Source organism: Heterodontus francisci, chromosome 16 (assembly GCF_036365525.1).
Source record: "Heterodontus francisci isolate sHetFra1 chromosome 16, sHetFra1.hap1, whole genome shotgun sequence".
Classification (NCBI taxonomy): Eukaryota; Metazoa; Chordata; class Chondrichthyes; order Heterodontiformes; family Heterodontidae; genus Heterodontus; species Heterodontus francisci.
Window position 1 is genome coordinate 53209101 of NC_090386.1, and position 27504 is coordinate 53236604.

At 40.8% G+C, this 27504-nt stretch overlaps 1 protein-coding gene and 1 long non-coding RNA gene across 2 annotated transcripts in view; one reads left to right on the forward strand and one right to left on the reverse strand.

Annotated features, from left to right (window-relative positions):
• Positions 1 to 4574: 4574 nt before the first annotated feature.
• LOC137378101 (CCAAT/enhancer-binding protein beta-like) lies at positions 4575 to 6934 on the reverse strand. Its single transcript, XM_068048195.1, has one exon. It carries the CDS (start codon positions 6728 to 6730, stop codon positions 5837 to 5839), a length of 894 nt encoding a protein of 297 aa, XP_067904296.1. The 5' UTR covers positions 6731 to 6934; the 3' UTR covers positions 4575 to 5836.
• A 788-nt stretch (positions 6935 to 7722) lies between these two features.
• LOC137378462 (uncharacterized) overlaps positions 7723 to 27504 on the forward strand; it is a 54673-nt gene continuing 34891 nt past the window's right edge. Inside the window, exon 1 of the long non-coding RNA XR_010976615.1 lies at positions 7723 to 9694. This is a non-coding gene — a long non-coding RNA (uncharacterized lncRNA). The remainder of the gene's footprint in view (positions 9695 to 27504) is intronic.

Consider the following 27504-nt stretch of genomic DNA (forward strand, 5'->3'; position numbering starts at 1 on the left):
AATGGTTGTGCACTGCCCAGCTCTAGTGTCAGCTGATTTCTCTGGCAGACCTTCTTTCATGGTTTACCACTTCACTACTCCATCCCCCCTCATATTTTAAATTGCCCTGTAGCTTGCACTTAGATGCACTGGCATTCACCGAGCTTCAGTTAAAAGTTTGTACTCTAAGAGTTCTATTTTCATATTCTGCTTTCTTTGTCATCTTCCTCTTCTGCTGAACTATTGTATATGCTAACTGCAGCTGACTTCCTCGTGATTTTGCAAACAATATTCAGCTGTTTTTGTTTCTACGTGTTCTGTAACAAGTTCACCCAAAATATGAAAAAAATTAAACCAGCGTTAATAAGCTACATAAAAACAAAACATAACTCTTGTCCCTTTAAAAACCCCTTCATATATCAGGTTTGTTTCTTTACCCAATCCAATAGGTGAACAGAGAACACAGCATGATCCTGTCCTAAATGGGTAGGAAAATGTGCTAGGCCATCAACTTCTTATCACAAACATATATATTGTACAGCTCTTAACAGTTTGATCAGAAAGGCTCCTGGTACATCATGGGCAACAGTCTGGGAACAAATGATCTCATGGCACGTTACATTGGGAGGCCTGTTAAAAAAAGACAAAATAACAGAGAAGTTTGTACCTTGTCAGTATATTTAAAGAAAACAATCTAGAAAGTGGTTTATCCAAATAGCATCAAGTTGTACCATGATGCAATCCCTCACATCTCTCCCAGTCTTCAATCAATTCTCTCATCATCATTCACCAATGCTGCCACTGTCCTCCAATCTATAGTTATATTATGTCTTTCAATTTGTAAATGTAGAATTAGTTGTCAATAGTAATTGATTGAAGCGTCTAAAAATAGCCATGCTGCTTATAACTGGAGTAAAAACAGAAATGCTAGAAATACACAGCAGATCCATCAGCACCTAGCAAGAGAAAGGTTGTAACTGTGGTTTTGTGTTTGTTGGTTTTATCACAAATTGAGGAGTTCTAGAATAGTGCACTAAAGATGGCAATGGAGGAAACGATATTTTCTTTTAAATATATTGTTACATAATCGTGTAGTTCTATCAATTATCAATGATATGATATCATTGTCTCTTAAGTGCTAAAGGTGCCTGCACACAGATGAGATGACCTCATCTGATCATGTGAGATCAGCTCATTTAATTATGTTTTTGGTGCTCTTGGCTGTCACTCGATGTACTGGAAATGCTGGGGCAGCACGGGTTGGAATTTCGGACACCAACAGCTGGCAAAGAGCTATTTGCTATGGAAGAAGTGTTTCCTGGTAAGGGTTGGTGGTGGGGACAGCAGAGAAGAGAGGAAAGGGGCAATCAAGAACAAGGGGGAAGGGCTATTAAGAGAAATATATAAATATTTTTATACAGCCTCCCCCTTAAATACTACGAAAAATGTGTCAAAAATGTTGATGCAAATGTCAAAAATGGTTATCATCAGATGTATTGATTCACAGCTAAAGAATAAGTGGCTCAAAAATAATGATAAATGAAAAGAAAAATTACCTTTATATAGCGCCTTTTATAATCACAGGATGTCCCAAAGTGCTTTACAACCAATGAAGTGCCTTTGTAGTGGTCACTCAATGAAGCCACTGTTGTAATGTAGGAAGCACAGCAGCCAATTTCCAAACAGCAAGGACCCACAAACAGCAATGTGATAATGACCAGATAATCTGTTTTTGCAGTGTTGAGGGATAAATATTGGCCAGGACACTGCTCTTCTTCAAAGTAGTGCCAAATCCATCTGAGAGGGCAGATGGGCCTCAGTTTAACGTCTCATTTTACTCAGTACTGGAGTGTCAGCTTTGAAAAATAAAGTCAAACATTTTTTAAAATGCAAATAAGTTATAAAAATAACATCCTTTTCAGGTAACAGTGAGTTTTTGAGTTATGAAAATTTAACTTGGACCATCACCACAGAATACATAAAGATATGACAGCATAAAGTCCTTAGTCAAATGTTAGAGCATCAGGCTAATATAAAGTGTCACAGCTAAAATGTTTTTCTCAATTATAGAGACTGGTATCGGTAAAAAGAAAAAAAAAATGAAATTTGAAATAAAGACAGCAAATGTTGGAAATACACACCAGAGCTATTAGCACCTTTGGGGGAAAAAGTCAGGTTAATATTTGGGGGCCAATTTAACCTAACCTCCCAGGTTGTACTCTGTGCCTGATTTTACTTTCTGCTGATTTTCAATGGTGTGTAAAACCATCATTCAATCTGATCCCATGAATTTTCCACTGGCTGGGTTAAGTTAAAATTATCCTCTTCAAATCTAGAACCTTCAACAGCAGTTTTGACAAAGGCTGTACATGCAAAATGTTAACCTCTGTGTACTTACAGCATTTTCTTTTATTATGGGATTATCCTGTTTCTGATTATACACGATTATCCTGTTTCTATAAGCACGCAATTTTTGTACCTTGCGTGCTTCTTGTTTGTAGGCACCCATGATGTATTGATCTGGTTCACTGCCCATCTCAGTGCTGCTGCCAAGTTTTTCAGTATTATCTATGTGCAAATCAATGAGTATCTCAGTAAGCTTCCATGTAATTCAGATGCTTTTGCTTTCCTTTCTGATGCTAACTATTGCTAAGGAATAAATACTCAAATTATATAAAAGATGTAAATATTCATATTTCTTCTGAAAAATGTACCAAAGTATTTTAATACATGATTTTTGACTTTCAAATATAAAGGCTATGTGTTCAATACTATGATTTGTGTTTACTGTATTTGAGTTAGGTACAATGTTCACAGATTAGAAACCATCTTCTGATGTTTTCTGTCCAAATATCAGATATTAGCATGCTCATGATGGCTGGGAGCATATTTTTGTGCATAAAAATATTTTCATACATAAGTTGTTACAGATTTTGCAACCCTAGCACTTATTGCGTATTGAAGAAAATGAAGTCTCCCACATCTCATAAACTAGCTAATATTCTCTCCAGTACTTTAACACAGTCAGTTGTGTGAGATTTGTTTGTAACCCTTAATTCATTAGTTAAATGGCTGGCACCCTGAGGTAAAACAGTTATTTGGATATCAGTTTCTAATATCAATACAACACTGGCAATAAAAACAATTGAGTAAAATTCACCAAGGCACAAAACCTCAGTGAAAGAAAATCTATTTAAAATATTGTGGTATGTGAGAACTTGAACCGAGGAGGGAAGAAAAACATCAAATGTCATGATGATAACAATCTTCTTCTGCTTTCTGCACTTTCACAGTCATTTCTCTGACACAAGTAAAGGCATATGTGGCAATGATGTTTTAAGTTAACTAGTTTCTTACTTGTATTAATGGGGGGGGGGTGTAGTTTACTGCATATTTTGAATCTTTAACATCATGGGTTAAATATTTAAATATGGACTTATATATTTTCAAGGTATCTAACATATGGACCATATTGGTGCATGTTAAGCTGTAGTGAAAGAAAGACTTACATCTCTACAGTGCCTTTCACAACTTCAAGGCATCCCAAATTGCTTTACAGCCAATGAAGTACACTAAATTAGTGTTTTGACACCATGTCATACAGTGGGAGAATATGGATTAATGTGCAGAATAAACTACTTTTGAGTTGGAGACTGGCACATTATAACACTGTAGGCCAGTGTTATTACACTGCAGGTCAGTGTTATTACACTGTTTAAAACATGGTCTTGGTTCACTAATACTGTGCTGCAGTGTAGAACATTGGGCTCGTCTGCCTACATACTGCATTGCAATATGCAAGGACCTGGGTTAGTGCACTGAAAAACTGCACTACTCATTTGGACGACTTGGGCTAATATGATAGCACAGTGCAGTAACAGTAGGATATTGTGTTAGTTCACCACTACACAACAGAGTGGAAAGACAATAAGTTAGTGCACTGGCACACTGTACTGCAGAGTACAAGCACCCAGTGCTGTGCTACACTGAATAATAGGGCATGTACTGCGTTGGAACCTCAGTGCTCTGACGAACTGATGAGAGGACATGGATGGTGCAACAACAGTGTAGAGTAGAGCAAGTCACTGCATTAGTACTGCAGCCCACTCTGTTGCAAGGCAGAAATAACATGGGGCTAGCGTGCTGACACACTGCATTGTGAAGTAAAAGGGCAATGAGTATGCTGCAGAATGGTATTACAGAGGGTAAGTAAGTTGGCAAACTATGCTGCACATTGATAGGACATGTAGTAAATGCACTGCACTAAGGAGTGGGAGAACAGAGGGTAATTGCACTAACATACTATGTTGCAGAAACCAGGATCTAGCCCTATGATCTCCAGATCTCCTCAGCAACTATCTAAAAAAGCACCAACTGGAGAAAAGCTACTTTCCCTAACTGAGGAAACATCAGGAGACAATTCTGCTTGCATTGCTCTGATGTTCCTTCTCTTCATTAGTTCAGTGAAAGCGAGGTCTGGGAGCATGGCATCATCCTCATGGGAAAGGAATAGAAAAAGGGCACAGGTTACTTTAATCATAGGGTTTTAAATATAAAACTAAAAACATATATAAATAAAGGCAATGAGGCAGATATTTGCTTTACACAAACTGATTTTAATTGAATTTTAAAAGAGAAAAATAAATACAATTTTGCTCATTTGATAAAAAATAATTTCTGCTATTTCTTTGACCCACAATCAAAGTTGATTTAAAGTTGTAGCTTCCCTTTTCCTGGATATTTTAAAGGCTTACAATGAAATCTTTAACAGGACACCTGGTCCCTTATGAGAAGTTCTATTCGCTTTAATAACTTATGTAACTTTGTAGAGCCTTAATAATTGACACATCTTCATTTACAGCCTCTTTTACAGTCCATCCGAGATTACTTTAATCAGTTTAGAATTGACCAAACTGGCAATAACTTGGTTGGAAAAGGGATATTACAGCTTTTAGTCAACAATCACCATATATTTCTAAAGTGTAAATAACTCTGTACCATTTTTCCCAACATTGTACCCAATTCAAGTGTTGAAGTGAACAGAATAAAATGTTCCCCAATACACTTACATGCTGAGTCACTGCTGGAGTGACGCAATTCAAATAAAAACATATCGGCGTTGATTTTAAAACTGCTGAAAGTATCGCCTGCCCGCCACTAAACAAACCACGTCCGAAATATAGAGTACTTTTTTTAAAAAAACAAGGGGGAGAGGAGCCAGTATAAAATACGGAAGAGTTAACATTGTTAACAGCACCAGCCTCGACCCATTTCTTCAGGGACAGGCGGCGCCGCCAGAAAAGTTACAAAAACGGCAGTTCAAGCACTTTTCGTGTCAAAATAATACTTTTTTTAAAAAAAAATCCAAAGATCTACAGTAATGCTGTCAAAGAAGCAGGAAACCCAACCTATACATACAGACGCAATTTGATAAAGAAATAGAATATTTCTGGTGGGGAGGGGGTAGGGGTACCCAAGACATTTGTAATAAGAAACGTGCTGTCATCTGACAATTACGAATGAACCTCACACTTGGCAAGTTACAAGCTGTTGCGTCATGTGTTTCGACTGAGCAAAGTCACAGTTAAGCACAGCATCATTTTATATACATTAATATATATATAAAACCCCACAGTTCTGTTTTCAATAAACATCATTCATCCCTCCCTCTGCAGTTTCAAATGCAGAGTTAAGGTCATCTAAATGATATACAACCTCGGTTACTGCAATGTGCTGTAAACAGAGAGAATCCTCTATATACAAAAAGTCCTTTGATCACCTTTTGCAAAAGTCACGATATCCATTTTTTTTTTTAAAGTGAAAAGTTGTATAAATATTGGGAGCTGTGCACTGAGTGTCAGCAGTTATTTGATGCACTGAGGAGGGTGTGCTCAGGGAGCTGTTTGAACAAGTTTCTCAGAGTTGCCAGCTCCCGGCTCAGCTGATCCACTCTCTTCTGGAGCCGCTCGTTCTCGGCGGACAGTTCCAGCACTTTGTGCTGAGTCTCTACGTTCCTCAGCTTGGCCTTGTCCCTGCTCTTCCGCACCGCGATGTTGTTCCTCTCCCTCCTCATCCGATACTCGTCGCTGTGCTTGTCCACCAGCTTCTTGCTCTTGCTCTTGCTGCCGCCGGCTGCCCGGCTCGAATCGGCTGAGTTGGGGGTGGCTGGCGGGGTCGAGGAGGACAGGGACGAGGTGGACAGGTTGCTGTTGCTGCCGCTGGCCACGCACTGGTACTGCAGAAGCGGCCTCACGTAGGAGGAAGAGGCAGACGCCGCCGACATGCCCCCGTCCTCTTCTCTGGACTCCTGCTTGACCCCTTTGCCGTCCGAGCTTTGCTCGAAGACGGGGTCCAGCCGGGTTTCCAGGAACTGCGGGGTGCAGCTCAGGATGTTGCCCTGGTGCCTGGCGCCGGCGGAGGAGCTGCGCATCATGGACAAGTAGGCGTTGTAATCGGGCAGGGATTTCTTCTTGTACTCGTCTGACAACATAATATCCGTCAAGAGGTCGCTGTTGAGCTCAAAGTTGCCCCCTGCTGCCGAGGCTGTGGCCGGGTCGATGTAAGGGCTGAAGTCGATGGCACTCTCGTTGTCTCCGATGCCCAGATCTGTCATTGAACGGTCGCGATGCAACTTGTTCAGGGAACAGTCCGACTCGTAGAAATTGGCCACTTCCATCAAATTAGTGTAAGTCTGAGCCGTTTGGAAACATGGCGAGTCGCAACGCGAGTCCCAACTGGTCAGACTTTGCATGAAAGCCGTGGTTGCAACAAATAAAAGAAGGGGTTACCAACCCTTCGCAAAAGAATCCCCTAAATAATTAATGCTCAGCAACAGGTCCTCTCGATCGGTCAGATGACACTGTCTCAGAGCACTGACTGAACTTTACACTCTATGCCTTTCGGTGAGCTGAGATGCAGTCTGGCTGTGCTGAGGTTTGAGGCTGCTGGAAGCTCTCCCCAGTTCTTGTATTTATAACCGCACAGCTCCTGCCATTGACGTCAGCTGGCACCCTGCCATCACCTCCAACTTTTTTTCTCTCACTCCTCTGTGCCAGATCAAGGAGATGTGGCGCCGTCGTTTAAAACATATTATTCCTGATATATGCCGAGTATTTTTCGCCTTGAAAATCAATCTCATTAAAATGGGAGAAGTGTGGGTCCAGTTTATAAACAGCTTGACTTTATTCAATAAACCAATTATTAAATGTAGTTTGGACGAGAAGTAAGATTGTTTCAAAGTATGTTCTTGGATTAGCCTTATTTTGAAACTAAGTCATTGTACTGAGGGCAGCTGTCACCCACGCTAAAGTGCACGTTTTTAAAGCGAAACTTTAATCTGCTTTTAAAAACTGTCTGCCTACATTCTATCAGATTGCAGGATCACAAGGTGTAAGAATTCACTCAAGCCATATGCCCCCTTTGACGTATCAACAACAACAACTTGTATTTGTGAAGCGCCTTTAATGTAGTAAAACGCTCCAAGGTGTTTTACATAATGTTATTAAAGAAAAATTGACAGGTCTTAAAGGAAGAGAAGGAGAAATAAGGAGAGAATTCCAAAGCTTAAGGTCTAGTGGCTGAAGGTGAGGCCGATAGTGGTGGGATGAATGAAATGGGGAAATGCACAAGAGGCCAGAATTGCCATTTCATTCATCGCACCACTGTCGGCCTCACCTTCAGCCACTAGACCTTAAGCTTTGGAATTCTCTCCTTATTTCTCCTCTTCCTTTAAGACCTGTCAATTTTTCTTTAATAACATTATGTAAAACACCTTGGAGCATTTTACTACATTAAAGGCGCTTCACAAATTCTGCAAGGTGGAGATGGGTGGTGAAGGGGTTGTAGGGCAAGAGCTGGTTACAGAGATGCAGAGGAATAAAGTCATGGAGAGATTTGAACATGGGGATGAGAATTTTAAAATTGAGTCTTTTGTGGTCAGCAAGCAGAGGGGTGATGGAACTTGATGCAAGTTAGGATACAGGCAGCAGAGTTTTGGATGAGTTTAGGTTTATGGAGGGTGGAAGTTGAGCAGATGGCAAGGGGAGCATTGGAATGGTGGAGTCGGGAAATAACAAAAGCATGGATGAGGTTTTCAGCGGCAGATGAGCTGAAGCAGGGCAGAGATGGGCGATGTTATGGAGATGGGAGGGTTCAGAAGCTCAGCTCAGGGCCAAAATTGCAAACAGTCTGGGCCAGCTTGAGACAGTGGCCAGTGAGGGGGGATGGAAATAGTAGCTAGGGAATGGAGTTTGTTGTAGTGTTTGAAGACAATGGCTTCAGTCTTCCCAATCTTTATAGGAAACTTCAGTTCATCTAGGACTGGATGTCGGACGGCAGTCTGACAATAGAGGAAGTGGAAGGATCGAGTGAGGTGATGGTGAGAGAGCTGCATGGTATCAATGTACATATGGAACCTGTTGTGTTTTCTGATTATATTATCAAAGAGCAGCATGTAAATGAGAAATAGGAGGGGACCAAGGATAGATCCTTAGGGGACCCCAGGGATGGGAAGAGAAGCCATTGCTGGAGATTCTCTGGCTATGACAGGAATGGAACCAGGTGAGGGCAATCCCACTTAGCTGGACAAAAGAGAAGAAAAATTGGAGGAGGATGGTGTGGTTAACGATGTCAAAGAATAGAGAAGGTTGAGAAGAATGAGGAAGGATAGTTCACCACAGTCATGGTCATATAGAATGTCATTTGTGACTGATTAGGGCCGTTTCATTGCTGTGGCTGGGCTGCCACCTTGGTACAGATTTGTGAAGCGACAACATGTTCAAGGACTTCGGAGAGGAAAGGAGGAGGAGGTTGTAGATGAGATGATAGTGTGCAAGGACAGTGGCGTCAAGAATGGGTTTTTTGAGGAGCAGGTGTTGACAGTAGATTTGAAAGAGAGGAACAGCAACTGAGGAGAGGGAGTCACTTACAATATCAACTGGCCAGGAAGGGAAGTTGGTTGATCAATTTAGTAGGAATAGGATCAAGAGAGGGCATTAGGGGAGATAAGAGAAACTAGAGAATGATCCAAGCTCTGGGCCAGGGCATGGTAAAGCTTGGGGGAAGTTTGGTTTGGTGAAAATGGGGAAGGAAGGGATAATCTCAATCTTGCTGACAAAGAAGCCAATGAGCTCCTTCCACTTGTGGCTCTTCACATGTTGTTAACACCAAACTGCAGCATATTGCAATCTAAGAGAGCTGCTTGTTTCATGTGGTTACTTACTTGAGATATACTTTGTCATGTTGTTTCTTTACTAGAAAAGTATTTAAGAATGTATCCAGTGAACTGCCCCTTAAAGCACCAGGTATTTTTGTGATTACTTTCTGCAAACACTTTCATTTGTTAAATACACAATTCACAAAAGACATTTTTTAAAATGTGGAAATGTGTTCCTTTACTCCACTATGGAAATACTGTATTTACCTTCCATTAGATGGAAGGAGCTTCCTTTAGAGACTTTCAGGAATAAAATGACTTTTTCTAGGATTAATATTATTGCAATTACTATGGCAATGCAAGTTTAAAAATGAAATGTGATGTTAATGAATTACCATTCTGTTAAAAATTAACTATGCCACTTGCTTTCAGTATTTCAGTCGCACTGGCTGCATCTGATAAATATTCAGGTTTTACCAGTATAACAAGAAAACATTGATGGCAAGTTGTAACTTGAAAACACACAAGACCATATTGTATTTAAGAATAAAATTGGAGAAAGTAAGTTGATTCAGTTTTTTCTGCTTTCTATTTGTTATTTTGCAACTAATTATGACCACTTAAATAGATAATTCATTATTTAATACATTTCACAAATATATCAATTTGTTTTTCATTAATATACAGTGGTATATATTAAGTAAAATATTAAGTAATCATGATAGATATAATTCTTTTAAATATAAAACTGAGAATGACTGAATATTTTGTGTGATTTTGACGTGTATAGTCACCTGGGGTCAGATATCTTTCTATATGCAAGTGTAAAATTATATATAAAATGTCAGTATATGTGTATGGTCTTGCAGATCTTGGTGTGTGAAAAACGTATTCTTTATCTCTCAAATGGTTGAATCAAATCAACCATATATTCTTCCCTAATTTAAATCGGAATAACAAATCTATCTTCTCCATTTGGATTAATACTTGAGATTTTCCACACAATAGCATAATTGAATTCATTAATCACTGCCTTAACATGATTTTCTGGCTGTGGCATTGAGATTCTGTGATGCAAAAAGTTTGCAAGCACACACAGCTATGCTGACACCTAGTGGTCATCTGCTGTCACTGTGTAAAATCAACAGGAAGTAGCGAAAGAAAACTCAGCATTTACGTGACTCCAAAGGATCCCACATTGCAATGAATTTGAAGTCCAGCAACTGTTTTATTGGCAAACTTTGCAGCCATTTTGCTCACAAACAGCAATGAGGTGAATGACCACTTAATTTGGTTTTGGTGGTGTTGATCCAGCAAGGAATGTTGACCAAGATCTCAGGAGAACGTCTTTTTCCTCTTTGAACATGGCAACCAGGATGTTCCACTTTTGTGCTATCCTGCCCCTAATTTTTACCCATTGAATTGAAGGGGTGAAATATGACTGGCTAGATAGTGCAGCAGTTTGGAAATTGCTAACTTGGGATCTTTAAATCAAAATGCGTCAGTCCAAAATCAAGCACCTCAGACAGTGCCGCACTTTATCATAGCTCAAATACTAATGTGGGGCTTGAACCAACAAATGTCTGAGTCAAGGGCAAAAATATATGAACATACAAATTAGGAGCAGGGGTAGGCCAGTCGGCCCTTTGAGCCTGCTCTGCCATTCAATGAGTTCATGGCTGAACCGATTACTCCACATTTCCGCCTATCCCTGATAACCTTCCACCCCCTCGCTTATCAAGAATCTATCTACCTCGTCCTTAAGAATATTCAAAGACTCTGCTTCCACCGCCTTTTGAGGAAGAGAATTCCAAAGACTCACAACCATCTGAGAGAAAAGATTTCTCCTCATCTCTGTCTTAAATAGGCGACTCCTTATTTTTAAACAGTGACCCCTAGTTCTAGATTCTCCTACAAGGGGAAACATCCTTTCCACATCCACCCTGTCAAGACCCCTCAGGATCTTATATATTTCAATCAGGTCGCCTCCTACTATTCTAAATTCCAGCGGATACAAGCCTAGCCTGTCCAACCTTTCCTCATAAGACAGCCCACCCATTCCAAGTATTAGTCTAGTAAACCTCTGTACTGTCTCCAATGCATTTACATCCTTCCTTAAATAAGGAGACCAGTACTGTACACAGTACTCCAGATGTGATCTCACCAATACCCTGTATAGCTGAAGCATCACCTCCCTACTTTTGTATTCAATTCCCCTCGCGATAAACAATAACATTCTATTAGCTTTCCTATTTACATGCTGTACCTGCGTTATAATCTTTTGCGATTCATGCATAAGGACACCCAGATCCCTCTGCATCTCAGAGCTCTGCAATCTCTTACCATTTAGATAATGTGCTTCTTTTTTATTCTTCCTGCCAAAGTGGACAATTTCCCACTTTCCCACATTGTACTCCATTTGCCAGGTCTTTGACCACTCACTTAACCTATTTATATCCCTTTGTAGCCTCCTTATGTCCTCTTCACAAGTTACTTTCCTACCTACCTTTGTGTCATCAGAAAATTTGCAACCATACCTTCAGTCCCTTCATAGAGTCATAGAGATATACAGCACAGAAACAGGCCCTTTGGCCCATCATGCCCGTGCCGGCCATCAAGCATCTATTCTAATCCCAATTTCCGCACGTGGCCCATGACCTTGTATGCTATGGCGTTTCAAGTGCTCATCTAGATACTTCTTAAATGTTCCTGCCTCTGCCACCCCTTCAGGCAGTGTGTTCCAGATTCCAACCTCAAATCCCCTCTAAACTTCCTGTCCCTCCAATGCATTTACATCCTTCCTTAAATAAGGAGACCAGTACTGTACACAGTACTCCAGATGTGGTCTCACCAATACCCTGTATAGCTGAAGCATAACCTCCCTACTTTTGTATTCAATTCCCCTCACGATGAACAATAACATTCTATTAGCTTTCCTATTTACAAATCCCCTTTATGCTCCTAACCATCTTATCTACCTGTGCTGCTGCCCTCAGTAATCTATGGTCAAGTACACCAAGGTCCCTCTGACACTCTGTACTTCCTAGGGTCTTGCCACCCATTGTATAGTCCTTTGCCTTGTTAGTCCTCCCAAAATGTATCACCTCACACTTCTCAGGATTCTAAGTCATCTAAGTCATTTATATAAAATTGTAAAACATTGAGGCCCCAGCACAGATCCCTGTGGCACACCACTCATTCCAATTATCCCAGACAATGACCCATTTGTGCCTACTTTCTGTTTCCTGTTAGCTAACCAGTCTTTTATCCATGCCAATATGTTACCCCCTACATCATGAGCTTTTATTTTCTGCAATAACCTCTGATGTGGCACCTTATCAAATGCCTTCTGGAAATCTAAGTACAATACATCCCCTGGTTCCCCTTTATCCACAGCATATGTAACTCCCTCAAAGAACTCCAATAAATTGGTTAAACATGATTTTCCTTTCACAAAACCATGTTGACTCTGCCTGATTACCTTGAATTTTTCTAAATACCCTGCTATAACATCTTTAATAATGGCCAAGCTTTGTTTTAAAAGTGGTGTTCTCTTTGCAAAAATGGCAATGCAGTTGAAAACTGCTGTAATTTTGTCAAAAACAGCTTTTAGTTATTACAGTATGTTACTGCATTTTGTACATAAGAATGCACTTAAGAATCTAAATGTTGGATTGTCAAATATAGCATCAGAATTGTATCTTGGTGTTAAGGCCTAATAATAGGACTGAACCACACGAAAGGGGGTAAATTGGGTGTAAGGAGTGACATAAAAACATCATCTTTATTGTGCATGCTTCTGGTGCCCAGAAATCAAAGCAATGTAGATTCCCCTCACATTCCATCTGAAGCAAATATGCACTTTAGAGTAGCTAAAGTTTTAGGATACATGCACAAGCCACCATAATGTGATGGGATGTCTAATGGGGTGGCACAGTGGCGCAGTGGTTAGCACCGCAGCCTCACAGCTCCAGGGACCCAGGTTCAATTCTGGGTACTGCCTGTGCGGAGTTTGCAAGTTCTCCCTGTGACCGTGTGGGTTTTCGCCGGGTGCTCCGGTTTTCTCCCACCACCAAAGGCTTGCAGGTGATAGGTAAATTGGCCATTGTTAATTACCCCTAGTGTAGGTATTTGGTAGGGAATATGAAATTACTGTAGGGTTAGTATCAATGGGTGGTTCTTGGTCGGCACAGTGGGCCGAAGGGCCTGTTTCAGTGCTGTATCTCTAAATTTAAAAAAATCAAATTTAAAAAAAAATCAAATTTAGATACAGTTACAATTGTAGTGTAGTTGGATCATCCATTAGAAGCAGTTTGGAGTTATTTCAGTTCTGAAAGTATAGTATAACTGACACTGACTTGCTGAACAGTGCTGTGTCCCCCACAGATGGGTATAACATGATGGTATCTATGCATTAAATAATTGCTGTAAAGTATAGTTGAACAGCTATGTATGAGCAACATGTACAAAAGATGATAAAGTAAAAATGCAGATTTTTTAAAAATGATTTTTTTTATAATAAGGCAACTTGGAAAAAGTATCAAGATTGATCATCTAAATTCTAAAAGCTTTAGATGGAGATCATAATTTTCATACTCCAAAAACATCTTCAACCTAAAAATGACAAGGAAATAGTGAGAACTTACAGTTTTTCTAACACTGTAGAACAGCTCTATATCGACACGTAATTTATTTTATTTTAGAAATTTACTGTTTGAGGTAGCAGTCAGCTTTTTCAGTGTATTTTTATTGGTATTTATTTAAATGAGGTACTTTAAACATTGTCAAAATCTTTTGCAGTGAACTCGGTGCACTCCTACCTCAGCAAAGTCCCATTTGGTGTTCCAGATTATCTGACTTGATTGATATGATACTGAGTCTATGATGTCTATCATTACATCAAACATTTCCACAAGTCACATTATACCTGAGTGAGACCATAAAACTTCAATTGGCACTCACATTTTAAATGTCAATTATAACAGGATAACAGGATATCAGGGATATCTGCTTGGAATTAACTGGAAAAAAGTTTACATTGTAAATTATGTTACAAACTATTGATGATAGGTAGAATCACATATTGCTAAAATTCAGCCATATGGTATAAGAGGGATTGTAGCAATTTGGATAGAAAGTTAGTTGATGGGCAAGAAACATAGTAAGGGTAAATAGATGATGCTTAAACTGGAAATGGTTTAAAATGGTATGCCCAGCAACCTGTACTGGATCCAATTTTGTTCTTGGTTGATTTGGGTATGGATGATTTGGGCTTTGATTATGGGGACATAATCTCAAAATCTGATGATACAGATGTAGGTTTAGCAAATGATAAGGAGGGTAAAAGACTATAGAGTGGTGATATTGGGGACTTTATTTACTCAAATATCAATTAGGATCATTTTAGAGTAAAGGGAAAGGAGGGGGAGGAATTTCTAGATTGTGTTCAGGAGAACTTCCTTGATCGGTATGTTCTCGGTCCAACTAGAAAAGAGGTACTACTGGATATGGTGCTGGGAAATGAGGTAGACCAAGTGGACTAATTATCTGGGAGGAGCACCTGGGTAACAGCGATCATTTTATCATAAGGTTTAGACTCGTAATGCAAGGAACGACATAAGATAGAAACAGCTAGATTGGAAGAGGGCTCATTTCAATGCAATGAGAAGGGATATAGCCAGGATAAACTGGAACCAAAGACTGACAGGAAAAACTGTAATGGAACAATGGGTTATCTTTAAGGGAGAGCTGCTTCAGGTACTGGCTAGGTACATTCCAACAAGGGCAAAAGATAGGGGAACCAAAAACAGGGCTCCTTGGATGATAAGGGAGATAGAGATTATGATAAAACAAAAAAAGAGGGTGTATGGTGCACTCCAGGTGAATTATTCAAGTGAGAACCAGGCTAAATACAATAATTTGAGAGGGAACGTGAAGAGGAAATTAAGGCTGGCAAGGAGAGAATATGAGAATAGAATGGCAGTCAACATAAAAGGGAACCCAAAAATCTTCTACCTGCATGTAAATAATAATCAGGTAGTAAGAGGTGGAGTGGGGCCTTTTAGGGACAGAGATTAATATATGCTTACAGGCACAGGGCAAGGCTAAAGTACAGACTGAGTATTTTGTATCAGTGTTTACTAAGGAAGAGGAATCTGAAAATATCGGTAGAGGCAATGGATAGGATAAAAATTGAGAGGGAAGAGGCACTGGAAAGGCTGGCTATGTTTCTAGAGATAGTGGAAGGGCTTGCCATAATCTTCCAATCTTTCCTAGATTTGGGAGAGATGCCAGAGGATTGGAGAGTGGCAAATGTGACACCCTTATTCAAGAAAGTGTGTAAGGACAGTCCAAGCAACTACAGGCCAGTTAGTTTAACATCAGTGATGGGTAAGGTTTTAGAAACAATAATCAGGGAAAAAATCAAAAGGCACTTGAACAGGTTTGAGTTAATTAAGGAGAGCCAGCAGGGATTTGTAAAAGGCAGATCATGCTTGACTAATCTAATTGAATTTTTTGGGGGAATTTTATACCCTTCCCCCCATGGTGGATTTGGAGACGGGGAGAGCATAAAATCAGGTGGGATGGTGGCGACGGGCAGGGGGTGGTTCCCGCTACCATCCCACCTTCGCCAAAATTTAGTCCAGGGTGGGAAGGCTTGTGAATGGCCTTCCAGGCCTACTCCCCGCCACCCCCCACTCCCCCGCCCCCCGTCGCCTATTGAGACCCTTAACTGGGGAATTAACCCCCAATTAAAGGCCTCTTCCCACCTCATTTGCAATTAGCCGTGCGGCAGGAGACCCTGTCATCGCACGGGAAGCACGCATAAAAAACCGTTGCTTCCCAGCTCCAGGAGGAGTGTGGGGGTCCTCATTAAAAGGCCCACTGAGGGTACCTCATTAAAAGGTTCTTGTTGCTGACCCTCCCTCCCCGCCCCCTCCCTTGCACCCTCCACTCCGCGAGATCCCACCCGCTTGACCTACCTGAGGCCTGGCTCCAGTGACTCTCCTCAGCCTCCGGTACAGTTGCCTCCAGCAACAGCCAATGCAGACGCTGCAGCTGTTGGCCTCTGATTGGCTGGCAGCTCTCAAAAGGCAGGACTTGTGGCAACAGGGTACTTGATCCTACGGAAGGCCCATCACTATCCACTTAAGTGTCTATTTGGTACTGAATTCAGCAGGCCTTCAGGAAAAGAGACCATGTGAGGATCTCAGCATCAGTTTCACCAGACGTCGAGACCCCCGCCCCCAGGATATAATTCCCCTCCTTGATGAAGTAACAGAGAAAGTTGATGAAGGGAATGCGGTGGATGTTGTCTATATGGATTTTAAGAAAGCTTTTGATGAAGTACCAGATAAAAGGCTAGTTAACAAAATTGAGGCTCATGGAATAGGAGGGTCAATGTCCAACTGGATAAAAAAATTGGCTTAAGGACAGTAAACAGCAAGTCATGGTAAATGGTTGTTTTTCAGACTGGAGGTGTTCCTCAAGGGCCAATGTTAGGACTACTGCTTTTTTGCTACATATAAATTACTTGGATCTTGGAATACAGAGTAAAATTTCAAAATTTGCTTATGATACCAAACTTGAAGGAGTGGCGAACAGTGAGGATGATACGAATCACCTACAACAGAACATAGGCTAGCAGAATGGGTCAGCAAGTGGCAGATGGAATTTAATACAGACGAGTGTGAGTTGATGCATTTTGGCAGAAGGAGGTAGGGTGAGGCAATATATACAAAGTTCTGCATCAGCCTTCACTATAGAGGATACAAATAACATCCCAGAAATAGCTGTAATTCAGGAAATGAAAGGCAGGGAGGAAATCAAGAAAATTACCATCACCAGGGAACTGATACTGAGCAAATTGTTGGAGCTACGGGCTGACAAGTCCTTGAGTCCTGATAGACTTCATCCTAGGATCTTGAAAGAAATGACTAGTGAGATAGTTGATGCGTTGGTTTTGATTTTCCAAATCCCCTAGATTCAGGGAAGGTTCAATAGATTGGAAAACAGCTAATGTAACTCCTTTATTCAAAAAGGGAGGGAGACAGAAAGCAGGAAACTACAGGCCAGTTAGCTTAACATCTGTCATAGGGAAAATGTTAGAAGCTATTATTAAAGACGTTACAGCAGGGCACTTAGAAAAATTCAAGGTAATCAGGCAGAATCAACATGGTTTTGTGAAAGGGAAATCATGTTTAACCAATTTATTGGAGTTCTTTTGAAGAAGTAACATGTACTGTGGATAAAGGGGAACCGGTGGATGTATTGTACTTAGATTTCCAGAAGGCATTTGATAAGGTGCCACATCAAAGGTTATTGCAGAAAATAAAAGCTCATGATGTAGTGGGTAGCATAGTGGCATGGATAGAAAATTGGCTAGCTAGCAGGAAACAGAGAGTAAGCATAAATGGGTCATTTTCTGTTTGGCAAGATGTAACAAGTGGTGTGCCACAAGGATCAGTGCTGGGGCCTCAACTTTTACAATTTATATAAATGACTTGGATGAAGGGACTGAACGTATGGTTGCTAAATTTGCTGACAACACAAAGATAGGTAGAAAAGTAAGTTGTGAAGCAGACATATGAAGACTCCAAAGGGATATGGATGGGTTAAGTGAGTAGGCAAAGATCTGGCAAATGGAGTATAATGTGGAAAAATGTGAAATTGCCCATTTTGGTAGGAAGAATAAAAAAGAAGCATATTATCTAAATGGTGAGAGATTGCACAGCTCTGAGATGCAGAGGTATCAGGCTGTCCTTATGCATGAATCACAAAAGGTTAGTATGCAGGTACAGCAGGTAAATAGGAAAACTAATAGAATGTTATCATTTATTGCAAGGGGAATTGAGTACAAAAGTAAGGGGGTTATGTCTCAGCTATACAGGGTATTGTTGAGATCACATCTGAAGGACTGTGTACAGTAGTGGTCTCCTTATTTAAAGAAGGATGTCAATGCATTGGAAGCAGTTCAGAGAAGGTTTATTAGATTAATACTTCGAATGGGTGGGTTGTCTTATGAGGAAAGGTTGGTCAGGCTAGGCTTGTATCCGCTGGAGTTTCAAAGAGTAAGAGGCAATAATTGAAACATATAAGATTCTGAGGGGTCTTGGCAGGGTGGATGTGGAAAGGATGTTTCCTCTTGTGGGAGAATCTAGAACTAGGGGTCACTGTTTAAAAATACGGGGTCGCCCATTTAAGACAGAGAGGACAAGAATTTTTTTTCTCTCAGAGGGTTGTGAGTCTTTGGAAATCCCGTCCTCAAAAGGCGGTGGAAGCAGGGTCTTTGAATATTTTTAAGGCTGAGGTAGATACATTCTTGATAAACAAAGAGGTGAAAGGTTATTGAGGGTAGGTGGGAATGTGGAGCTGAGGTTACTATCAGATCAGCCATGATCTTATTAAATGGCGGAGCAGGCTTGAGCAGCCGAGTGGCCTACTCCTGCTCCTTATTCGTATGTTTGTATGTTCAAAAGAGTGTGCAGAAACAGAGGGATCTGGGGGTGCACGTGCATCGATCTTTGAATGTGGCTGGATGTATTGAGAGAGTGGTTAGCAAAGCATATGGGATCTTGGGCTTCATAAATAGAGGCATTGAGTATAAATGCAGAGAAGTTATGCTGAATCAAAATAAAGCTCTGGTTAGGCACCAACTAGAGTATTGTGTCCAGTTCCACTGTAGGAAGGACGTGAAGGTCATTGAGAGGGTGCAGAGGTGATATACCAGAATGGTTCCAGGGTTGGGGGATTTTGGTTACCATGTTAGGTTGGAAAAGCTGGGGTTGTTCTCCCTGGGGCAAAGGAGATTGAAGGGAGATTTGGTAGAGTTGTTCAAGATTATGACAGGCTTAAATAAGCTAGACAAGGAAACACTTGCCATTAACTGATGGAATAAGGACTCGGGGACACAGATTTAAGGTTTTGGGCAAGAGATACAGGGGGAAGATGCAGGGAGAATGTGAGGATGAACTTTTTTATGCAGTGAGTGGTAATGACCTGGAACTCACTGCCTATGAGGATGGTGGAAGTGGAGACAATCAATGATTTCAAAAGGAAATTGGATGGGCACTTGAAGAAATAAACTTGTAGGGTTACAGGCATCAAGCAGGGGAATGAGACTGACTGGATTGCTTCGCGGAAAGCCGGCATGGACTCAACGGGCCAAATGGCCTCCTTCTATGCCGTAAATGACTCTGAGGAGAATTTTATCCTGGCGATGGGGGTCTCAACACCAAGAGAAACCATCGCCGAGATCCCCGCATCACCTTTTTTTCGGAAGGCCCGCCTAATTTGGTGCCAGTCAGGCACTTAAATGGACAGTGGCCAGCCTTCCATAGGATTTAGGACGCCGTTGCCAGAAGTTCTGCCCTTAGAGATCTGCCATCCAATCAGATGCCAGCAGCTGCAGGGCCACCATGGCGGCAGTGGCTGCTGCTGGAGGTGAGAATCTGGGAGGCTGAGAATCATCTCTGGAGCCAGGCCTCAGGTAGGTGGTAGGGGTCGTGTGTGGGGCGTGGGGTCTGGGGAGGGCAATCGGCAGCAAAGACGTGGGGTGGCTCTTAGTGGGCATCCCCCCCCTTTCCCGATGCCAGGTCCCTTGTTCAGGCACTAAGTGCCTTTTATCGAAGACCACCACCGCCCCGCCCCCACCCACCCCCACCACTGGGAAGCACCTAGCGTGCCTCCAGTGCGGTGTATCGGCCGGCTGTCATACAGGTAATTGCTGCAGGAAGAGGCCCTTAATTGGGAGTTAATTGCCCAGTTAAGGGCCTCAATTGATGGTGGGGTGGTGGGGGGGAGGGGTGTGGGGGGTGTGGGAAGGCGATTGTGGGGGGTGTGGGAAGGCCATTCACAGTCCTTCCCACCCTGGACTAAATTTCAGCGCCTTTGGAATTTGGAACCCCTCCATTCCCGCCACCATCCTGCCCAATTATATGCTTTCCCCACCTCTAAGCCCAGCGTGGGAGAGAACCTAACATTCCACCCTATGACTCTGTGACTTCAGGAAAGCATAGATTAGCAGAGTGGGCAGTCAAATGGCAGATGCAAAGTAATCTGGATACTGGTAAAATGACCCATTTTGGAGAACAACTAAGGAATAGGAGTTTACAGTCAATGTAAAAACACTAAAGAGTGTGCATGAACCAAGAGACCTAGAGGTTCAACTATATAAATGTCTGAAAATGTGAATGTAGGTAGATAAACCCATTAGAAAGACCAATAAGATTCTGAGGTTTGTAAATACTAAAGAAGTAACGGTAATTGATGGGTGCCTTATTATAGAAAGGATATTAAAGTCATATGGAATGTATAATGTAGATTTACCATGATAATGCCAGGGATGGGAAATTATAGTTATGAAAAGAGACTTGAGATTCTGGGACTATTTCCATTGGAGCAGAAAAGGCGATTATGAGATTTAATTGAAGTTTTTAAAAATAATTCATAAGAGTTTTGATGGCGTGAATAGGAAAGGACTTGTTTCCTTAGGTTTGGGAACCAGTGACATGTAGTCATCAATTTTAAATTAAGAGATTGGGGATAGAGGTTCAGAGAAATTTAAGTCCACAAAAGGTTATTGAAGCTTTGCCACAGGAAGTGGTTGAGGACAGACTGCTGCATCTTTTTAAGGAAAATGGGATAAATATTAGAAGCCAAGGAAGGTACAAGGATTTCAGGAGAGACCAAGGCATTGAAATTAGTTATTCATTGCTTTAACAAAGAGATCAAGTGCTGTGGTTTTATTTAATGCTGCAATTGTTTTCATCTTATTTCTTTCCATTTGTGTATTTAAATCATTGGCAGAAAGAAAAGTTGGGTGGGAGTGATGACACACATATAAAGCAGCCTGCTCAATTTTCCTTCCTGCTAAGATTTCAGGTGGCTCCATTACAGACGTGCAATCCTCCATGCAGAATTTTTCTCTCCCATTGTGCTCTATCAATGCTTTACATCTAGCATGAGAGACAAAATTCTACTCCTTAATCCTAAATACTGGAGGAGATACTAATATAATGCCAGTTTTCTTTTGGTTTCTATGTGCAGTGATATTGTAAACATGTTCTTTTTGATATTTCTAGTACATAACAACCAGATGAATTCTTATTCCTGAACCACAACCTGAGCCAGCAAATACTGTAGCTCTAAGCCATGCCTCACCATAATTTAATCTTCTGTAGTAGGTTAGACTGAGAAACCTTCGAAGGAAACAAAAGTAGAAACACTTAGAAATTGTCTCACTTAGAAATTGAAACTTGTTGGTTATGGAGATGGGGTGGGAGAGGAGAGGAATTTTAGCAAACTGTAGAAATAACAAAGCATAAAAGTTCATCCGAATTCGGGTGATTCAGGAATATGTCTATCCCATCAAGCTTCAGTTGAATATGATTCAGTTTTGTTGCTATTACTGAAAAATCACTATCAATGTCCTGGGGGTCACCATTGGACAGAAACTGAACTGGACCAGCCACATAAATACTGTGGCTACAAGAGCAGGTCAGAGGCTGGCAGTTCTGTGGAGAATAACTCCCCTCCTGTCTCCCCAAAGCCTGTCCACATCTAGAAGGCACAAGTCAGGAGTGTGATGGAATACTCTCCACTTGCCTGGATGGGTGCAGCTCCAACAACACTCAAGAAGCTCGATACAATCCAAGACAGGGCAGCCCATTTGATTAGCACCCCATCCACCACCTTCAACATTCACTCCCTCCACCACTGACATACATTGGCAGCAGTGTGTACCATCTACAAGATGCACTGCAGCAACTCATCAAGGCTCCTTTGACAGTATCTTCCAAACCCGCAACTTCTACCACCTAGAAGGACAAGGGTAACAGACGCATGGGAAACCACCACCTGCAAGTTCCCCTCCGAGCCACACGCCATCCTGACTTGGAACTATATCACCGTTCCTTCACTGTGACTGGGTCAAAATCCTGGAACTCCCTTCCTAACAGCAATATTGGTGTACCTACACCCAAGGACTGCAGTGGTTCAAGAAGGCAGCTCACCACCAACTTCTTAAGGGCAATTTGAAATGGGCAATAAATGCTGTCCTAGCCAGCGATACCCACATCCCATGAACGAATATAAAAAAGTGAGCAAGATTTTTATGAAAAAAATAGGCATTTATAATCAAATACTACATAGAATAGAAATATACAATCCCAATAGTGGTGTATAGTGTTTATATCACATAAGAACTTGATTATATAGCTTCTAAACTGCCAAAACCATGAGCTGATTCTGTTAATTAGGTTCACAAATGGTGACATACCATAAATCACCACCAGGAGCGGTGTGGACTTTAATATCATCTGCTATTTTATTAAAGGTTTGAAGTCTCAGTTGTAAAGTTTGAAGAGTGTAACAAGGGCAAGAAACAAAAACAAGAACTTGTGTGGAAGGCTGAGTAATTCCTGATATTGTCCCTTGAGGGACTAAAAAGGAAGTGGCACCAATTGTTTTGATAGTTTCTCTTGGTCATCACTACTGCTATGCGGTGTTCTGTGATAATATAGTGCTTGTCTTGTCAGTTGAGGGTCAGGCATTTATTATAATGTATCTTTTGTAATGACTCAGTGAGTTATATGAAGACATTGTGCAACAGCTTAGAGAAGCCCAGGATAGAAGTCAAAGCTTTTCCAATCCATAACACATACTATTCACTTAATGGTGTTCTTTAGAGCTCTCCATTGAGTAATGAAGCAGACTTAGTTAACAGCCTAATGGTGCATGGACATTGCTGTTAGATAAATCATAATATGACAGAGTTCAATGTTGTGTTTGAAAGGAAGAAACACGAAACAGCTATCAAGGTTCTAGATTTAGGTAAGGTTGACTTCAATGGGATGAGACAGAGACAGCCCAGAGTAAACTGGGCAATCTTTTAGTGGGTTAAATGACAGAAGATCAATGGGAGGTGTTCAAAAAATAAATTGTGATACAGAAGCAGTTTCTACCCCCATGGGGCAAAAGTTCAACTTGTCAAAAAGTCAGCCATGGATGACTAAAGAGGTAAGAGACAAAATGAACCTAAAAGAAAAAGCATACAAGAATGCAAAAAGGAGCACAGATCCTAGTAAAAGGAAAAGATACAAAGAACAACAAAAAGTGACCAAACAGATACTAAGAGCTATAGAAAAGGAGTATGAAAAGAAACATGCAAAGGATATCGGAATCAACACAAAACATTTTCACAATTCTATTAGGGAAATGAGAGTGGTCAGGAGCAATGTGGGTCCCTTAAAACTGACAATAGTGATATTTTAAATTAAAATAAGGCAATGGCAGACATGAATTGACCTGAAACGCCAACTCTGTTTTCTCTCCACAGTATTTCCAGCATTTTCTGTTTTTATTTCAGTTTTCCAGCATCTGCAGTATTTTGCTTTTGTTTTATGCTGAATAATTACGTTGTTTCAGTAGTTACAGTAGAGAAAGAGGTCAGCATTCCTGACATCCCAAGGAAACTATTATTGAATCAGCGACGGGCACGCATCAAAAATAATCTAAGCAAATTAACAGAAATGACAAAAGTAATGACACTAAAGAGTGACAAAATTTGCACTAACTCTTTTAACCAAGAACAAGTAGGCCTCAATGTATGTGCAATCATTCTTTAAGTACGCTTCATTTTCCTGATATTCCTAGTTCAGGCCTATTCCCTGGTTGGGCCTTGCATTACGAGTGATGGGAGAGGAGAGGGAAGTAAAAGGGTCAAAGCTACGACAGGAAAGCTGTCTACACTCATAGATTCTGGCACTGGAGAGCAACAGCTAGAAGGCCTTGATACCCAAAGATTTTTCAGTATTGGAAGAGAAACAACACTCGCACATTTCCTTAGGGTACTCCTAGAACCTTCACATCTCTGGTTCATGGAAGGTATAGCTGAAGCCCATCTGTCAAGTTTGAGGGAAAAGCAAGGCAGGAGGTCAGAAACACCCCCATACATCATAATATAACCTCCGTGCCTACGGAAGGAGAAGACTGAGTTATACTGCAGGACTACGAGGATAGAATGGGAAAATGCGACTGATTGGATTGCTCTACAGAGGTCAGCATAGACTCGATGGGCCAAATGGCCTCCTTTGGTGCTGTAAATGACACATACACACGCACTACTGTTTTGGGGAGGGTCTAGAAATGCTTGAGAGTAGCGACTTGACGTAACTGCTATAAAGCTGAACAGGATAACCTATAGGAGGATTTGAATATACATAGAAATTGGACAGACAGGTGGCAGATGGAATTCAATGCAGAGAAATGCAAAGTGCTTCACACAGGTACAAAACATCCAGGCCAAGACTATTACTAAAATGGATATAAAATAATGTGCATGGAAAATGAAAGAAATCAGATGTTGGAATGTATTAAAAGATCAATATTGAACTGAAATGGAGGCCATCTGCCACTTTGTAAATCAGTGGTGTGACTGCACTTAAAATGCTGTGTACAGTTCTGGTTTTCACAGGACAAAAAGAATTTTGCAACTATTGTAAGGATATAGAAAAGTGCAATAAGAATGATTGAAAAGATGGAAGGATTCGATTACAATAAGCGATTATATAAATTTTGCATGTTCTGAAGGAAAAAGGGCATTTCAGAAGTGCTCTGATTACTGTTTTTAGGATTCTAGAGGGACTAGGTGTTTTAGACCATGACAAGCTGTTTCATCTCATCCAGAACAGCAGAACTAGAGGATACGGTCTGTGCTTGAAGTGGGGTAAATTCAAAATGAATCTGCACAAATATTATTTTTGAGAAAGTGGTCAATCTGTCGGCATACTCCCTAGTGATATGTTGTATGAGTTGCTTGGGTGGAGAAGGTGACTTTGGACCTCTGATTCCCAAAGCTTTCTACCAATGGGCCTTTTCTTCATGTCTGGGTTTGTTGTAGAAAAATTGATAGAGATTGATTTCTAGAATTAGTCAACAACTTCATCATTGCTGTGTCATGCGAATATCAGCATGTCAGAAGTCAAACTCAGTCTTTTGTTTTGTCTAGGAACTCCTATGTTCCATGAAAACGTGAAAGGGAAATTTTGATGCACAAAATTGGTGACATATTTCGAGGAACTGTCCAGGTTATGTGCTGCTTGGAATATTTCTGAATCCTTGCATTAACAGTTATGCAGTTTGGTTAATTTTTAAGTATTTATACTTCACAATTAATAGGTTTTTTATCTTAAAGAATGAAAAACTATGTGACATTTGGATTTTCAATGGAATCCCTTACCCAGAAAGTTACCCCAAGAAGCGAAATTTCCAGGATCAGCCTACTTATTACAACTTTGGTGGGCTTCTGAGGGAGACCTAAGTTGGGCAGCCCACCTCTGGGGAGAGGTAAGGAAGGGGGCTGTTGCAAGGAGGAGGCCTCAGGCACCAGTGGCAGCCAGTTGCATCTGTGGCAATGAAAACCCTGGGAATGACTGAATTCCCTTTCAAGGAATTTTAATTTTTAAATCCTGGTCTATGTGCCGGAGCAGGAGGAACATGCTGATGTCCCAGTCTCCAGCTTTGTTGTGGCAGTAATAGAGGAACATGTGATGTATGTCATCATACTGTTATTACTTTCTATTTTGAATATGCTCACCCATATTTGGTCCGACATATTCATTGTCTGTCATCATTTCCAGTGCAAAATCCCAGAAGTGATGGCAATTGGCCAGGAACCAGCAGAACAGCTGCCCAACTCATTTCCTGCCCCACCTGTTTCAGATTCATTTGACATAAGGTAGAACAGGGGCAGAAAATACTGCCTTCTTTGAGTGAAGTTTCTGTAGCCCAATTTTAATGCAGATTTTAACAGATAAGAAATTAAAGTACCAGATTTATTGCAATGAAAATACATTGTCCATCAGATCCAGATGGAAGTAAAAAAAGAAAAACTTGCATTTATATAGTGCCTTTCATGACCACCGGACGTCTTAAAGGATTTTACAGTCAATGTAGTACTTTTTGAAGTGTAGTCACTGTTGTAATGCAGGAAACACAACAGCCAGTATCTGCACAGCAAACTCCCACAAACAGCAATGCGATAATGACCAGATAATCTCTTTTTGTAATGTTGATTGAGGGATAAGTATTGGCCAAGATACCGGGGGTAACTCCCATGCTCTTCTTCGAAAGAGTGCCATAGGATCTTTTACATCCACCCGAACAAGAAGACAGGGCCTCCTTTTAACGTCTCATCCAAAAGACGGCACCTCTGATAGTGCAGCACTCTCTCAGTACTGCACTGGAGTGTTAGCCTTGATTAATCAATAAATAATTGTTAACTTTAGAACAGAAAGGGACAGGGTCAACTGTTTGGGTTCTCTTTTGATTTCTTTCCGATTTTGTTGGTAACTGTTCTACCTTAAGATGCTACATAGCATTGCACTGACAAAATGATAACTTGTCAGAACATGTGGATGAAAAGTCCTTCCATGCAGTAACTGGTGCCACCTATTGGCCAAAGTCTGTAATATTTAATATTTTGTGCAATAAGCATTATTATAAAGAGGCATAACAACAGGTTATGTTTGCACAATATTTGAAGGAAATCAAAGTAAAATGTACTTAACACCATTTAACACCAAATAGCCAAAGTTTCTTTATATTTTCTCAATTTTCTGTTTTGCATCCACTTTTATTACATTCCTTATTCTGTGTAATGTTCTTTTGCCAAGATGTCTGACCTGACACACTAGCACCATCTCACAAGGCAGCAAAGCAAGAGGTATAAATTATATATTTTCTTGCTATTTAAACATGATGCAAGGCTAATGAAGCCCATTCACCATGACCACATTTCACAAACAGCATTATACAAGAAATAACAACAGCAATAACTTACATGTAAACAGAATCACAGAATTGGATAATAAAAACAAGAATTGAATAATGTTCTGGATGAGATTCATATAATGGAAAACCTAATCTGTGTTGGAAACCAAGGGTTAAAAATTGATATGCATTGCACCCAATTTTTGGGCATAAAATGGATGCAAAGCATTCCAATTTAGTAGTAGACAGCCTGCACCCAATCTGTGCTGGATCGACCCACCTGCTAAATTAACATGACCCTTTTTTGACAGGAGTAGGCCATTAACTCCTTTGTCAAGCATACTGCATCACATCATTCCTCACACCCACTTACCTTGGAAGTGCACCAATCCTTCTCTTTCTATGTACATCTTCAACTTGCACTCACCCTGATCTTTATGCAATTTGATAACTCTCTGTGATAGTCACCTTCATTAAATGCACTGCATCCATTGGTTGAATGCATGGCATTATAGTCACTCATGGTTCTTGTCCCATTACAGAAGAGAGTGTAAAATACAAGGCTGAGAGCAAGAACCAGAGATGCTCCTCCACAAATC